General features: G+C 37.6%; 1 protein-coding gene across 1 annotated transcript in view; it reads right to left on the reverse strand.

Annotated features, from left to right (window-relative positions):
• The window catches only part of LOC149807852 (uncharacterized), a 37374-nt gene that overhangs the window by 8792 nt on the left and 9834 nt on the right, over positions 1–18748 (reverse strand). Inside the window, exons 2-5 of the mRNA XM_089947097.1 lie at positions 10295–10486; positions 7447–7638; positions 1860–2057; positions 150–287 (exon numbers count right to left, since the gene is read on the reverse strand). Coding sequence (XP_089803223.1) covers positions 150–287; positions 1860–2057; positions 7447–7624 — 514 coding nt within the window. The 5' untranslated portion in view covers positions 7625–7638; positions 10295–10486. The remainder of the gene's footprint in view (positions 1–149; positions 288–1859; positions 2058–7446; positions 7639–10294; positions 10487–18748) is intronic.

Raw genomic sequence — 18748 nt, forward strand, 5'->3', positions numbered from 1 at the left:
TAATATATAAATTCTGAATTTTGCACATGTCCTCCATGTTATGGAATTTAAGGTGCAATAACAGATCGCACGATGTAATAAAGTTGTTCATCAATATTTATTACAACAGAACAATAGCCGCGACTAAATCTTGTTAGTACGTTACTTACGATAGTACTTGCGGAGTCGATGGCTAATCACAATGACCGTGACCATGAGAACCAAACACAATGGTGTCAAAACTGCTATTGGAATAATAATGTTTCTTTCAGCTCCAACATCAGCTTCTGTATTAATATGGTGTTCATCTAAACATCAACGATTATAAATGCAGTAGACATTCGCAAATGTGCAATATCAAAGCATCATACATGACTGACCTAAATATGTTAGAATATTTGACACGTGAAGGCAATCAATATACACGACTTGTGTAAGAAGATACAGTTGCTCCTTCTGCTACTACTACTATTACTGTAATGTGCATGCGCAAGAATATATATATATATATATATATATATATATATATATATATATATATATATATATATATATATATATATATATATATACATATATGTATGTATGTATATATAGATGAGAGTGATAAGTGCACTTGTGTGTGCTTGTTTGTGTAATGTAAAATTAATGCACATTTCCAAGGAAATAAATTTTGCTGATTTGAGAAAACCTGGCGCATTTTCCCTAAACACCCAAAAGATTGTAATTACCTTTCGCGGAAATAGCTTTATATGAAGCATATATATACAGATGTGACCTTTTTTGAACATTTGCTTGATGATAATACTGATACAACGAATGTCTATATTGTAACATGATTAAAATTACCTTTAAGATAGTAAAGACAAGGAAACGGAAAACTTATACAAATGGTAGCAATATGTGTATGTCTTACTACATGACAAATGTATGCACGTTATCGTATGTATGTATGTATGGATGGATGGATGGATGAATGTGTGTGTGTGTGTGTGTGTGTGTGTGTGTGTAACTGATGAGTTTTTAAAATATTAAGAGGACATGTTTTATGCTCTTGAGATATTTATCCAAGGATAAATAATGGTTTCAAAAGTATAAAAAAAAGACGGGAAAGATTCATCTTGGCAATCGACAATAAACGATTTCATGATAGTACATAGGCTCTTCATCCTGATATCATTTACAAGTGTAGTCTATATAGTGGATTTTTTGAATATATCAGTTCATTTTCGGTTTTCCTGCTCAACCAATATCATGGAAGGCATGATACTTTAATCGTTCTTTTTTCTTTTTCTGTTTACATGAATTTCTCTTTCGCTTTAGTTGAGAGATCTAGGTTGGCGGTGAAATAAACATGTTCGGTATATTTTCCAGAGTTTTATCCAATCATGAATTCCAAAGATATATTACGATATATATATATATATATATATATATATATATATATATATATATATATATATATATATATATATATATATATATATATATATATATATATATATATATATATATATATATATAATATGACATATACTAGCCAAAGTTCCTTTATTGTGCAAACTACGAGACGAACCAACGCACAGACAGACAGACAGACAGAAAGACAGATAGACAGATAGATAGATAGATAGATAGATGGATAGATAGATAGATATGTTTGTGTGTTGTAGATATCAGTTCACTAAGTAAAAGAATGAACGCAAACAACCATTATAGGTTATTTGAAGCATATGAAAAAGCATCAAAACATACGAGTAAATATTATTTTACTTTCAAATTCATTTTAACATTTGTTTAATTATATCATATAATATCATGTATTTCATTTTTTTTATTTGATCTAATGTTTTTCACTTTTTAATGTATTTTCTCTTTACCTTTACAATGTCCAAGATTTCCTTTCCACACTCCTTCGCTTGTGCACTGTATAACATCTGGCTCTGTTGAACTGCGTTCAGTCTTTTCACTACACAAACGTTGGATAGTGGCGTTGTAACTGGTGGCATGCGTAATCCCTGGCACAATGACTAGGGTGCTGTTGTGCGTGATATTGGTAGGCCACCCACAGTCTATAACTGTTGGAGTTATATTCAGAAAATATTAAAACTGCTTGCATGTATGTTACAAAGAATGCAATTGAAAGCTGGATTTATGTTTCCATTTATGCAAGGAAACCACATAATCAGTCTATTGAAGCACTGGCAGAAGCTGGATGACATTCAGTATATGTGTACCTAAATATATTTGCCATGCAAATTATCCAATGTAGTCAGCAATGTTTTTTTCTGTGGTTCTAAAATACGTCAATATGACTAGATATTAAAGTATTGGCGATTGTATAAAGGAAACAAATACTATTAAGGAAGAAACATTCCCTTACAGATCAGTTAATGAAAATATCTTATATTATGGAGGTGATATGTTCTGTGATATTTAGAAGTTACCCCATTTCAGATATATAAACATGAGAAAGAAAACAGACAATACAAATATTAAAGTAAAATATGTTTCTTCGAGAATACTTACCCAATCAAAATACCTTAAATGAACTACTACTACCTCGCAAATCCAGCCCTCCCAGGTACTAATTTGGTATAAGACTTGTAGAACGTGTTAGTTACTACTGGAGCGGACGGGAAGATTTCAGTAGGTGTAACTTCGGGGAAGCTGGGAGGGTGTAGGTGTATTAAGATTCTGTAAGTATTTTCAAAGAAACGTATTTTACAAAGAAAAAGTGTTTTTTTCTTCACATAGGTTAACATAGCGGAATATGCAGGCGGTGGAGGGAGATACACACCCTTATCCCGCAGATATTATATCTGGTCCCCTAAGGTATATGAGACAGCTTCTAGGTGACCCAGCTTGAATGGGCTCCAACTGGCGGTCGGGAACCCGCGTCTGCTTTGATACTAGGTTGAAGGCAACTGCTCGAACCTCTTCAGCTGAAATGCGTAGTAAGTTCATTTGAGCTGTGGTTATTTCACTACATGCTGAGGGAAAACCCACTTGCTCCAGGACTAGATAGTCTGTTTTGATATATCCCCTCTGTTATTTTATGAGATGTAAAAAGAGATGTGATCTCCCTCGTATCAATAGAACAGAACGTTCTATTAAGGTACAGCATGAAAGTGCGGATTGGGTCTTGCAGGTGGCTTCAGTTGATGTATCCAGATGAGACAGAGGGTTCTTGACAAACGTTTGGTTAACCGTGGAAGGGAGACGGTTCCTAGTGATGAAAGGGGATATCGTTATGAGTAAGACTGACCCATTGTGACGGAAAGTTCATGTAATTCGGGTCTGCAAATAGAGCCGGTATTTGCAAAACATGCCTGCTGTCGATAACTACATGTAGAAGCAGGTCTTGTAGGAAAAGGAGCGGCAGAAATGTCCTTGAAAAGTATTCAAAATGTGTCTTGTTTAGCCAGGTTAATACCAAAGCTCGGTTCCGCTTCGCGTATAGGGTAACATTTGGCCGTGTATAAACAAAGATCGCGAGTAGGTTAGATAAGTCCTGGGATCGGCCCATATCCTTTCTCCCATGATGAATAAAGGTGATAACGATAATGAAACGGTAACCTTCGATCGTACTCGGTGCTAACTTTCTCTCTTCGAAGAGCCAGAAGAGGAAATTAGCTATCTGAGGTATAGATGCCGCTAGAGGCAGGTATGTTCGTTTGCGCACCACTGGGTGAAAATGTGCAGTTTCTTCATATGCTTTCAGAGTGGAGAACGGTCGCGCATGTGCAATTATCTCCTCAACTGGTTGCGACAATTGTTTAAGTCTGAGGGCCTGTTTGATATGATCCAGACGTGCAGGTTCAGGAGCTGCGGATATGGATGAAACAACTGCTGTCATGGTTGTTAGATTAGGTGAAGGAACACCCGAATTTCCGCGGAGTTTCCGAAGCAAGATTGATGCGGTCGTTGATCCACGACTTCTCCCATGAAAGTGTTGCGATGAGGCTGAGGAGACAGGCTGATTCCCTTGTGTTCTGTATCGCTCGTTTTGGAGTTTATGCGTAAGCGTTGAGGTTGGTCCAATCCAACGATATGGTGTCGACTGTGCAAGCTTTTTGGGGTCCGGCACGAGAAATACAAAGGTTAGGATGGTCTCATTCCACCTAGTCACAAGCAGGTCCATAAATGGTAGGTCCTTCTCTAATAGCTTATTGTTCGGTGGCAGAGTCGGCCAATACGTTTAGGCGCCACGGGTTATGTCGGGCATGTATGTGGACTACTTGACGACAATACCACTTAAGAAAATTCTCAGACCATGACGCAAATGGCTGGGGACTTGGATCCTCCTTTGTAGTTGGATAAATATAACCACTGTTGGATTGGATTCCTTTTTGTCGTTTGAGACAAGTCGCCACTGTAGTGTTGTCGAACAGAATGAGACCTCCTTGCCATGCAAATATTCCTGCCAAAGGTATAAGGCTTTTACAATGGCCATTATCTCCAGAATTATTGATAGAAAGATGTCGTTCCTGGGGAGAGCATGTTCCCAATAAAAGGATAGTGGGTTGGCTCCCCAAACTTCCGTTCTTGCATAGACTGTAATCTCTAGCAGTTGGACTTGTAGATGTATAACCGCCGTGAACCAAGTTAGATTGTTACCATTCCAACAGATGGAGCCTCAATCGGGTGCATATAGTGAGAAGATGGCCCAGTGGGCAAACTTTAAGACCCTATTCGTGTAGTGGAAACATTTGCAATGGGTGCGTAAGAAAGCGACATAGGATCATGAGATCCGCTGCCTAGTAGGCGAAGGAATTGCCGTGCGGGTAGAATTTCCTCGAAAGTAAGATGCTACCATGGGTCGTATTTCAATGCCCGATGAAATATTTTTCCGTGTGTTTAACTCCATACCTAGGTGATCAAATTGTTGAGATTGTACTAGGTCGTATTTTTCCTTGTTGATGAGAAGTCGATATTGGTAAGAAATGTTATCATGTTTTGTGGGATATAACTCATTGATGTGCTGCAGGATGTCGTGAAGTTAATTTGATTCTACCTCCATATAAATGGGCCATTACTCGATTCGTCAGACTCGTGAACAACCAGGAGCCGATGTTGAGCCCTAATGGGAGTGCCCTGAACTTGTATACGATATAGTAGGATAATCGCAGGAACGTCCTAGGAGCCTTGTGAATAGAGACATAAGGGTATGCGCCGTATAAGTCCACAATGATGGCCAAGTCTCCCTCATTTATGAAGTTCAAAATGCGCTGTAGTGTTTCCAGTAGAAACCAAAGGCCGTTGATGAATGCATTGAAGGCGTTTAGGCCGCTGACCAGACGTAGAGTGTAGTTTGCCTTTGGGACAATGAAAATTCTGTAACGAACGATAGGACCATCTCGGTTTTATATCCGCTTTGGTATGCGAAAATTGACTGTCACTGGGGGGAGTTTCGATAGAACGGTTTACACAGGTTCGTGTCCTATGAGTGGCCCTTGGGTCTTTTTGTTAATTTCCTGTACTATCCCTATATCGACGCTATGGTTGTGGGAGTGGGAGAGAATATGTCTCCTTGATAGCTTGTTTGGGGACATCATCAATATGGACGTTACACAGAAGGTTAGAGGAGAAAGGCTCTGCTCTATAGTGGTTCCTTAAGAAAGTTCAGGCAGATGGCACCGAGCTGCGTTCCAACATTTGTATCTGCAGCTGCGGTTAAGGCATTTGGCAAACGCGTGTTGAGCGGCCCTGTTCAGTACTCGGGTCAATCTTGAGACCGACGCGTGTCCGGAGGTATTCTGTGTGGGAGAAGGTAGCCTATGTTAAGTTGGAAGATAGTCATATAGAGGAAAAACCAACAACGAAGTCACAGATACCATAATGCTTAGTAACTACCAAGTGTCTTTCAAACGCTATCAGGTCCGTACGCATGGAGAGTGGCTGTGTAATCCCCAAAGAGGCATCATCTCTGTCAACTGCTGAGGTTACCGAATGGAAAAATAGAACCGACGGACTCATCGGTTCCATCGTAAGACCAACAGATGTTGGAGCTCTGGTCTAGGTTGTTGAAGGAGAGTTTGAAGGAGGACAACTCTTTGTGAGTGGAAAACGTCCTCAACGGAGGCTGAATCTTTCCGTGCCATCGGATATTGTACAATGGAATGACAGAACTGGCGAACAAGCAACATCATCTTGGTTGTGAAGTGTGGCTATGGCCCCACTGTAATGCTTGCGAGTTAGCTGGCGAAGAGAGGTAAGGTCTGTCACTGACTAAACTCATAGAACGCGCATAATTAAAAACCGTAAATTTAAGACAGTCGCTGAGTAATGAGTCTCTTCTCGTGGCAGAGTGTAGAGAGCTTGTGAACTTTTCGTGTCATCGTGACGAACGAGTGTCTCGAGGTGGTATGAGTGTTAGACTGGTCCCTCTACATGTCTGCAAAAGTCGGGTTCGACGTATTGCATGCCATTCTGTTATTGATAAAGCCCGTACTAATGATGTTTGGCCCTTCGTGATCCCTAGTATATGACCTAGCACAGTCGCAATGAAAATAGGCCATCTGTGTGTGGATGATATTGGTAGGATCATCAGTTGGAACGGGTTATGGTATATTTGATCCATACGTTCTGTCCATATGTCTGCTGAATGAGAGGGAACATTTTACCTTGTTAGCTCTGTCCCTCGCTGTTCCGAAAGAAGAATCAAGTCGTACCCCGAGGAGGCAAGGTGAACGGGCATTTCAAAATGCTGATTCCTGTGGTGGTGAAATGGGTGCCAGAGTTCTTACAAATCTTGCCAATGTCCGGCGCTTCGTGGCTGAAGGATAAACCTATTTTATCTCACTTGTCCCGATAAAGTTTCACACTGAGAAAACGTCAGCTTCCAGACTGGTGACGTCTTCGTCCTCAGCTGTGTGCTGTTTGCGCGTTGCTCATAGTTCTAATATGTAAGACAAAACTGAGCAAAACGTATAAAATTGTAGCCCTGCACCTGTCTTTAGAATACACTGTACAAGCAAAGCTAATTCATTAAAAGGGTGCGATCGACTAAGTGCTCGTTACATATGATAGAAAGTGTATACAGGTCAACATGACTCAAGTGTCGCCTTGTAATGGTATATCTTCCACATAGATACTAGCTTTTACACCTCGTAAGGAGAGCTTGCTTTTTGCACGAGCGGAACTAGTAACTTACACGTTCTTACACTTTACCGCCAAGTCTTATAGGTAAGGAGAAATCAATCTTCCCGACTGCCAGATAGGTCGGCAGAAAAAATTTAGCGGTCTTTAGCTAAAAATGGTATCTGGGAGTGCTGGATTTGCGAGGTAGTAGTAGTTCTCCTAAGGTATTATGACTGGGTAAAGTATTTGTACACGAAAGGGTTTTGAAGGGTAACATTCGAAGAAGGTAAACATTAGCAGAAACTCTATGTTGATTGGTGGAAGTGGTACTAAGGTATATATATTATTTGGATTTTGCTTGCATATGACACTAATTTTACTTACCAGAACAGTTTCCAAGAGATCCATTCCATAGACCAAAGTAACTGCATCGGACCATTCCATTTCCAATTAAGTTGTATCCTTCTTCACAACGCATTGAAATAGTACCATTGTAAGTTCCGTTACCTTCAATACCCGGCCAGTATGAAAGGAAACTCTTGTCGGGCTGCACACCTGGCATTTTGCATCGTGTTACTGAAGAATTTGATCAACATGAACCGATTACTCATCTCACTTATTTGACGCGTGGAATCAAAAATACATATGACGCAATTTACAAATAAGATCTTCAAAACTGCTACTGCTTTATCACCTGTATGTCATCTCCAACCTGACATTCGATCAAGACAAAATCGCGCTAATCTAATTCAATTAATTTGAATACGTAGGCTATTGCTAACTGTTGATGAAAAGCAAATCAGCTCAAATATGTTTTCCTTTTCTTGTTAACACGTTTATATGCGTTCGATCCAACACCAAAACACATAATGCATGTTAGTGTTGACGTATCTACATGCAATCATGTTTTCCAGTATTTAATTATAAGGAAGCATGGTCACATAATTAAAATTCAAACTAATGACATTACCCACTTTTTGATTTTTTGACCATTTTATTGGCTCTGTTTCTTCGTGGGGGGGGGGGGGGTTGTCGCGTCTCATAAGAGAAATTTTACAAGTTATTAGTAATTACGTTAAAGTCTTTCATTGAAAATTTGGTTCAATCGACAGAAAAACGCGATTAGTGAACATGCGAGTACAGAAGCCCGAGTACAAATCAAAATATTTGGCAATGAAAAAATCCACGATTATAGAAATGATGCGTACGTATCCCAAGGCAGGAATCCGCAAATACAGCAACCCTGAATACGCATCGCAAGACCTGATATCACTGGTACGGTACATTGCTTTGTGGGGAGGTGGAACCATAGACCATTTATAATCTGCATCATATCATGTTGCTAGCAACCCTTATATTCCTAGAGAGACATCATGCCATAATTAAGTAAACTGAAGAAAGTAGAAGTATACTTTTATTGGAAGTTGGCTATATTATAAGATACGGGTCATTTCACCGCAAACATATGGACAATATACAACCAATACATTTTGTTCACATGTCATATTCAACGAAACGTCGGCGAAAAAGCAAGATCGGTCTCAAACAAAATTCAAATTTCACAAATAAATTTCGTAGTAAACCGTTAATTGTTGGTGAGTGCTGATTGTAAGGTTACACACATACAGTTGCTATTGGTCTAACGCGTGTGAGAATAGCTTTAACATAATGATGATGGGAAGCAACATAGTATATAGCTGAGATTAAGTTCCAGCACTGTATGGACGCATTGTCTGCAAAAGCGGAATAGCCGATAAAGCACGAATCAATTAAATATAGCTATCTTGGAGCGAGTTAAATTTTCACCAAATTTCCTACACTAAATCTGTTTCAACATATAGGTTTAGGCTTTTGACATATTCTCATGTTAACCCTATGATGATTCAGAATTAAGGATTTCTACCAAATTGATTAACAGCACATAACATCACTAAGTCTAGTAAGATACTAAAGCAAGTGGTTATTTGTCAGTTCAATTTTGAGCGATACTTCACACAAGCAATGCTGTAAATTGAAGCCATTTAATTTGATTGCTATGGAGTTTCGAATGCACAAAGCCGTTGTAGGCTTCGAACTGACCTCTTGCTTGGTTTTAATTGCACATGTGAGTGGTATTAAGCAATGCCAAGATATAATGGGGACAAAAATTAGATCTATCTATCTATATATCCTATCTATCTATCTATCGTATCTTATCTATCTATATATCTATCTTATCTATCTAATCTATCTTGTCTATCTTATCTAATCTATAAAATGTATCTAATCTATCTTATTTAATCTGTCATATCTATCTATCTAATCTATCTTATCTATCTATCTAATCTATCTTATCCATCTATCTTATCTAATCTAGCTAATCTATCTTGTTTAATCTATCTTATATATCTAATATATCGTATCTATCTAATATATCTTATCTAATCTATCCGATCTATCTTATCTAATCTATCTTATCTATCTTATCTAATCTATCTTATCTATCTTATCTATCTATCTATCTAATCTATCGTATCTATCTATGTTATCTATCTATCTAATCTATCTTATATAATCTATCCTATCTATCTAATCTATCTTATATATATCGTATATATCTATCTTATCTATCTTATCTATCTATATAATCTATCTTATCTATCTATCTAATATATCTTATCTATCTAATCTATCTTATCTATCTATATAATCTATCTTATCTAATCTATCTTATCTATCTTATCTAATCTATCTAATATATATATTATCTAATCTATCTATCTTATCTAATCTATCTATCTATCTATATAATCTATCTTATCTATATAATCTATATCATATATCTATATAATCTATCTTATCTAATCTATCTTATCCATCTTATCTAATATATCTAATATATCTTATCTAATATATCTATCTATCTAATCTATCTTATATATCTTACCTAATCTATCTTATCTATCTAATCTATCTTATCTATCTATCTAATCTATCTTATCTATCTATCTAATCTATCTTATCTAATCTATCTATATATTTAATCTACCTATCTTATCTATCTATTCTATCTATCTTATCTATATTGTCTATCTATCTTATCTATCTATCTCATCTATCAATATATCTTATCTATCTATAGCTCTTATCTTATCTATCTTTCTTATCTATCTATCTATTTTATTTATCTTAGTTGACTATCTATCTGTCTATCTATCTATCTAATTATCTATGTACCTACCTACCTACCTACCTTCGCATGTTCCTATTGTTCCGCTCCAGGAACCAGTGCCTGTACAGTTAATAGAGCTTGCACCGTTGAGCAGGTAACCTTCTGGACATTTAATACTAAGGCGGGACCTGTAGGGATATATTCCATCAATGCCACCATAGAAAGTGTATATTCCTCTATGTTGATCTAAATCCAGCACTGGACACACGATGGCTACAAACATAAAGAATTTACTTCACTGAGTTCATCCGAGATGTTGAAGTAGTCTCAAGGCAGTACACAATTCTTCAACGTTGCAATTAAAAACCCTATACCCATAACTGCCAGGAAATCGGTCATATACATGAACATTTAAAGTGCTTATTTATTTCCTGAATCCAATTCTAGCATATTTGATAATAAATTACCCCAAAAGGGATAACTGTCTCTTCAATAATTGCAATAACCATGCCTCTGAAACGATACTACAATGTATCCTTCAATATTCGGGACATTGTCCATTTTTTACGTCGACTAGGCCTGCTAAAGTGGTTATTCGTTACCAATGCTGCAAGACAAGTTTGCTTATAAAAAAGCTTAATTTATTCATCAATACGGGTTTTTATGACCAATAATGTTTTCTAGACTGGACGGGTAATGTTTTAGCTACCAGTGGGGTATTTCATAAGTTACGGATATCGTCTGGCTTGCACCAGGGCTCATTCATTCTTGAAAATACATCTTGAATCCGCTTAAATTTTTAGTTTTGTTTCAGGAGGGTGTGGGCATGTGGGTACCATAGACTGTGATCAGGAAATATTTGGATAGCTATACTTAAATGTTTGCTACAAATTATGTATAATCTCTCGTGGAAAAAAAAAGCTGCAGTAATACCAGTAAAATGAGACTGGCAATGTAGAATACCAATGACAGCTATTATATGTATCTAGAATGTGAATATTATTTTGAAGAGTTTTCTGCTGTACCTATGATCATGTTCATAATTGTTTCCTTCTCTAACCTGTTATGTGAGACTTGTCATATTTTAAGAGTGTTATCAAATTGATATATTGGAGTAGATTAGTTTTTTAGAAATGTTTCACAGGCCTTAAATATATATTTATTTTGTGTTGTTGTCATTCTTCGAAGATAACGTCAATATTAAAAATCCATCAGATATCAATACTACTAAGTAGTGACATAAGCCGAAATAATTTCCACAATACACTGTAAAAGTCTGGCTTGGTCCCAACAGGAACTAACATGGCGAAGAGTTATTGTCATGCATGTTATAGCGGGTTTCTGCTTACCGATTCCTGTGAGTTAGTCTTCTAATTGGACTCTTAAGGATTCAGAATGGTGATGACATAAACTGCAAACATCCCATTTAAAACATATCTATTTTATGTGCAAAATTATATCAATAATCCAATATAAGTATCTTAATAATCTGATATAAACATACATAGTTATTTTAAAATGAGTTGATGCGACCATGACTGGGGTCAATTTTAAAAAGATAAGATTCATCAATTATCCTTTCTTACAGTCAGTTAATGAATACGATTTAGGGTGATTCAAATATATAGCAATATAACACAATTTTCTGGTAATCATTTAATAGATGTAACCGATACGAGCATTACTACTTGAATCGAAGATCTGTTTAGGGAACATTACGTTTTTTAAACACATTCTTAATATATTATATCGTTTTATGCTCCTGTAAAGATTACAAGCGTCTTTATGATGAGGAAGCATACTGGTTCATGTCCATAAGAAAAGTTTTAAATTCACAACAAATCGGTGGAGTAGGTGAATATTGAGGTATAAAAGAAGGTTATTTGAGACGTGAATGTATAAAATAATGATTTATTATGCAAATGTCGGGACTGAAGCTAACAGTTTCATGTCGTACTGCTTAACTTTAAATTTGTATGGAACCGCAATAATACAGTTGGCAAAGCTTATGTCTCAGATTTCTAGGTTTGCAGGATCATTATCCGACCAGTCCAAGCCGGGTCGACTGTATTTATATTCTTGGTACGTGGATTCGCATAATATTGATAATAATGTGTTAAGCTAAAGTTCAAAGACAGTGTCATTCAGAAAGTAACAAGTTGTTGCTTAGTGTGCTCTATTTCATATTGGTGCAATTCGTTTCATCACAGGTTTTCGGGAAATTTCTAATCCAATGTCTGCATGTTATCCATGATACATCAATCATCTAACTTGTTTGTATTATATAAAATATACCTCTAACACTATCGCATGTATTTGGACCTGCATTCCGATGGAAAGGCAAAGTCTCTGACTGTTAAAATGAACCGAATTTCCAAAGCGATCTCTTTTTCAAGCAATACCATATTACTGGCAGAATACTATTTTGACAACCTGCTACATTCTTTGATTTCAATTATATACAAAGTGTTTTTTTCTTCGCCAATAGTCACTTACAGTCCTCAGCCAGCTGCTTTAACATATATGGCTCAAATCTTTACGAAGATGCAAATTAGTTGTACCAAAAGTAATTCGATTACATACAAACCATTCAATATTTCTGATAGCTACATTATAACATTGGACAGAAATACCCTGATATATTTGCAGAGTCAAATTAACGTAATCATTTGGATTGTAAACTTTCGTTGTCGTGCATGATACTAGTATTCAAGATGTAAACAAATACAAAGATACTAAAACTAGGTTGCACAAGAAAAATATTGTCTGAATAAGCAATATGTTTGCCTCCTGAAGACAAGCCATTTATTTCAAATATTACTACTACTACTACTATTGCTACTACTACTAATACAACATGATAATAATAGTAATAATAATCATAATCTAAAACTAAATATACATAATGTATTGTAGCATCAACATTGGAAAATTCATAAATGGAGATAAACTACTGCCTTAATAACACACTTGGCTGATAAGGAACCTAGGAAGCTGACGAAAATAAAACTCTACATTTTCATTGGACAGGGAATTAACCTATGGCAATGTTACTCGCGCAGGACGACTTTAACGAACAACGGGTTTTTCTGTCTGTTTCACTCTTATCAGGTGGAAAATAACATCTACCCTGACTACACCCTCGATTGCTTTCTGAACGTATGCTATGTATATATCCTTCCTGCATGAATAATATTGGTACAAAAAGCAAAATCGATTGAAAATCCAAAGACAAATAAATATTAGGAAAAATACTAATATAGCAGTAGTTAGTAGGGATACGGTAGCGACAATGGGTAAGCACTATATAAAGAGGTGGTTTGTAATATAGCGACAAGTGACGAAAATTATAGCGAGAAAGGGGCACAACATGGGTATGAGACCTTTTATAGCGACAAGGGAAACTGAACATGACAATGTTATTTGGGACACCTGGGAGACAATAGGGAATAAAACAAGGGTGACCTCATCGGGATTTATGAGGTCAAAGGGTTTATAGGGTCAAAAGGGTCAACATACACAAGCAAACAACACACGCACACACACACACACACACACACACACACATATATATATATATATATATATATATATATATATATATATATATATATATATATATATATATGTATGTATATATAACAGACAGACAAAAAGAATTAACCATCGAGCAGAAAGAAGCAGAACAAGCCTTTGTCATTCACCAACAGCAGCGAGTAGAAGCGGAAAGAATAAAACAAGATGAGGAAGAGAAGAAAAGAGAACGTGCCATAGAGAGAAGAAAAAGAACAGTTAATAGCTACGAGTAGGCAAGTAAAGCTCATTGCTCCCTTTCTTGAATTTTTTAAAGAAATATCTAACGGTCCTTTTCATGGTCACTCACCTGTCTAGGAAAGAGTGACTAGTTTGCCAAATCAAGTAAAACGTAAATCCTTTTTTCCAATGATTGAATAAATGATTGACGCGCGCGCGTGAGTGTATGTGCGTTTGCGTGTGTGTGTATGTGTGTGTATATGTGTGTGTGTGTGTGTAGCTGCTTATTATTATTATAAAATGTCAAAACCAAGAGACAATTACGTTTTATTTTTGGTTTATTCTCTTGTAGATGTTACAATGAAATTTCACAACACATCACCAAAGTTAATTTCCTTCTTTTTCACTCTCCTTTTCCCATTTTAAGTTCTTAAAAGACAGCTTTTTCCGCTTCTTTACTTTCTTATTCTCGGCTTCTTTTCTTTTCGTTTTGGACTGGTATAGGTTCTTCCTCCTTTTCGCAGGGTTTGTCTTCAATTTCGAACGACCTCTCCTCCTGCTGTTTTTTTATATATGTTCTCCTTTTTCTTAGGGCATTCTAAAGATCAATGTCCTTTCTTCTGACATTGATAAGAGATATCTTGACCCCTTTCTCTCTTAACGCCTGTCTTGCTTGACGCTAGAGCGTTTCTGTCGCCCAATGTCATTTTTATCTGACCGATATAGCAAGTATCTTGCTTTCATCTGGAAAGCAGGGGAGTATTCCGTCGCCTTCTCCGATTTAAACCTTCGTATAACACCTTACAAAGTTTTGATCAGAAGCTCATCTACGTTGGCTCTTCCATCCTATGCAATGAATATATATATATATATATATATATATATATATATATATATATATATATATATATATATATATATATATATATATATATATATAATATGATATAATATAATTTATGGACGACACTCAACCTTTTTGATAAGGACAATGGCGTGTAAAATATAGTCATTTGCCATTTTGCAATCAAGATGAAACAATAGCACAATTTTCATCAGAAAGGAGAACAATGTACGAGGCCATGAAGTGACATATCGCCTCGAACAGTAGCTGAAGTCCTGGCTCAAATCCGTGCACGCCATTATGAAAACGGCATGAGTGAGCTTGAATCCACACCTTCCACGTCTGCACCCAGATCCAGAAACTATACGGCAAGCCAAAGTCAACCAATTGCGCCTGAAAAATATTACCACATTCGAGAGACGGAAAAACACTCTTCCAGAACATTTCGAACGACTGCCTACACTTACAGGGTTTAGTTTCAAGATTTCATGTCAAAAGTATCGCTGGAGAAAGCAGAAGGCTTTAACACCGAATCTTAGGATTCCTTGTTAACTACACTGAAACGACATTGCCAGTGCGAAGAAGACGATCGCTTGAGACTTTCTATTTATCATGACAGTGTGAAGGTGGCTGTCTGGATTGAGTTCAGCTGCCCAGCAGAACTCACACCTTCCAAGGTCATGGACAAGATTGAACACGTTCAGCATCCAATTGTCCGATTTCACATCGCCGATGGAAAAACGACGCTTTGCATTACCCACGTTTCTTCGAAAGAAGACGGATGCGAAAAACGTGCTATTGGTGGACGACCTTCGTAACACCATGAGTAACCTCGTCCAAATTAACAGCATTCAGGACAAGATGTGTTTAGCTCAAACCATCGTCATTTGACAAATGAATACCACCAAGAACGACACGACATAATGGAAAGGAGCATGGAAGAGCATTGTAAGATCGGACGAAGGCAAACAAGGAAGTGAAGCAGATCTTATGGTGCAGGTTGGTCTATCCAAAGAGACAGCCTGTGGCATCACTGAAATTAAACAAAACCTGTAAGACGCCTTGGCTCAACGCCACACGCTGGAAGTGCACCCTCAAAATGTGCACTTACAAGAAATGCGCGGACCTCTGTTATTTCGAGACAACGATTTCCCAGACGGAAAATTTATTCACGTATATCATCACGAAGAACATTTCAATGCCATTACCAGGATCACCGCATTACTCGGATCAGGGTTATCATTGTGAGAAATGCGATTATTTATATAACAATGGAGAGCAACACCTTCATTGTGGACCGAAATGTTGGGGATGTTTATCTTCTAAACCCTGTCTTGACGAAGAACAATGACGAATGCATTGATTATCGTGTCATCGACATTTTGCAGCCATACGTATTGCCAACAACATCTCACGACGCAAGGTTCACAAAAGAAAAGTGCTGGTCAACTCCCGTGATTGTGCTATGCTTGTAGATAAGTCATAGGTATCAATACTACCAAGGCGCAAGTCGGTTCTGGAAAGAAACGATGTCACAATTTTTTGCCAAATCTTGGACATGAATGCTGCATTAAAATATAGCATTCGAAACAGGAGGAGGAGTATAACAAGAAGAAATGGAATTTCTTCTTTTCGATTTCGAATGCATGCAAGAGACCTGAATTTACATTTGTAATTTCTGCGTGGCTCATCGAGCGTGCGAGACGTGCATCCAAGAAACGATCTTTGTTTCACTACCCACATTGCAGCATGATTCCTTGAGGACTTGAAAAATCTTTCAAAAGGTCTAACAAGCTGACTGATTTTGCCCGATGGATCTTAGATCCTTTCGACGACACGTGGTGTCAAAAGGACACTGAACGTTACGGAGACTGCCATCGTTAAGCCTCGGTTATAGCTCACAATTTTGCAGGATCCGATGTACAATTTCTTCTGAAATACTAAACAGAACAATGCACCACATGCTCCAAAGTCACCTTGAACGGATCCAAAAACATCACCATGTAAGTGGGCAAAATACATTTCAATGATTCTATAGGTCTTTTACCCATGCCTTTAAGTCGAATGTATAATACGTTTGGAATGACAACGGCTATCTTCCGCTCTTTTTCAATACCAAAGCTAATCAACACGCCGTCCAGTCGCATTTGCCTGAAACTCACTATTATGTTCATGATAACATGCGAACCGAACAACAAGACGTTTCTTACACTTGGTACCGCCCTCACGCTTCTGACCCTTTTGACTTTTAGGAAGAAATGTCAAAGTATTCTCGCTCAGACGTGGAGATTTTACGGCGTTGCTGTGGAAAATGTCGAGAACTGTTCATGGCCCACGGAGGGAGAGATCACTTGAAAGAATCCTGTATCATCGCCAAAGAGTACTATTATCCGTAATGCAAGCGATTCAGCACGAGAAGACCTTACCGTCATACGCCCTCAAACTACAGACTTTGTCAAACGTCGATACTCGGTTAAAGTTCTGCTCTGGCAACATTGCTTGTGCGTAAAGGGGTACAAATGGATCCAACTTGCCAAAAACGTAGAAGTCGAAAAGACCATTTGGAAGTATTCGTTGGATAGCTAGGACTTAGAATACCCAAGGATCGCCTACGAGTTTAACAGATGGTTTCTTCACGGATGTCCGACCTGTTACCCTCAACGTGACACGAAAACCCCATTCTTACAACGTAATATGGAAGACTTCTGCGAGGACACTTGTCAACATTTCTTGACGTAAGGACAGCAAGGATACCAAATCGTGCAAATGTGGAAGCACAATTATGAGTTTCGTTTGAAAACCGATCCCGAATTTAAAAGCATCGTGGAATGCTACGACATATTAGACCCTCTCGATCCACCGGATAGTTTGTTTGGAGGACGTACGAATGCCACATGTTTGCTATGCCATGCGGAAGAGAAGAAAGGAGAAGAAATAAAATACTTGGACGTGAGTTTACTGCATCCTTGCGTGTGTAAATAGCGTACCTTTTCAGCAGGGCATCCAAGGCTCTTGAAGGAAAGACTAATGAAATGCAAAGTCTTGCCTCCCACCAACTTGTACCATCCTGTCTTACCTTACCATTGCCAAGGCAAACTGATGTTTCCATTGTGCCGTACCTATGCGTAAACTTGTAACCAGGACCAACCTTGTGATCATATTCAGGAAGAACGCACATTGACAGGAATTGGGTCAGCGTGGAATTGTTTCGAGATCTGCAACTGGGATACCAACTGTTAGAAGTTTGTAAAATTTACAACTTGCCGAAGACAGAACAGTACCAACAGGATGAAGAGACAAAGAAATGAATTTTCGTGGACTATGTGAATGCCTTTTTGGAACTAAAATAAGAAGCCAGCGGTCATCTTTCTTGATGCCTATGTCCTGAAGACCAAAATAAATTCAAAGAGGAATACTTTCATCAGGAAGGTATTACTTTAGACAAGGTGGGGAAAAAGGCGAAGAAAGGAGATCGTTTGCTAAGATGAAGCGGAGCTGTTTGTGTGGACAAATGGCTCAACGACCGTGTTTACCCAAAAATGAGTATCGGACAGAACCTTCCTCTTACTTCCAGACGATTCACGACAAAAACCAAATACATGAAACACGTGGACGTCGTTCGTGAAGGCTTGCTACTGGTCAATTACAAAGAATTTGATTTTGTACACACCCAAGAACCTCGAATTGTCACCAATGTAGTCTACAATACAGCCTATGCTCGTTTAAAATTGTACAAAACCTTACATAAGTAAGGAGATTGCTTCCTTTACTTTGACACAGACAGATGCATTTACATTCAGCGTTCTATTAATTTTCAGCCTAAAATCGAATGTGACCATTTAAAATCCTGGACGGACGAGCACCGCAACGATAAGATTCTGAGTTTTGCTAGCGGAGGTCTTAAATACAAAGAATACCAGGACAAACTTGGAAATGTT

The sequence above is a fragment of the Sinohyriopsis cumingii genome, chromosome 1, assembly GCF_028554795.1.
Source record: "Sinohyriopsis cumingii isolate HCF-2022 chromosome 1, ASM2855479v2, whole genome shotgun sequence".
NCBI classification, from domain to species: domain Eukaryota; kingdom Metazoa; phylum Mollusca; class Bivalvia; order Unionida; family Unionidae; genus Sinohyriopsis; species Sinohyriopsis cumingii.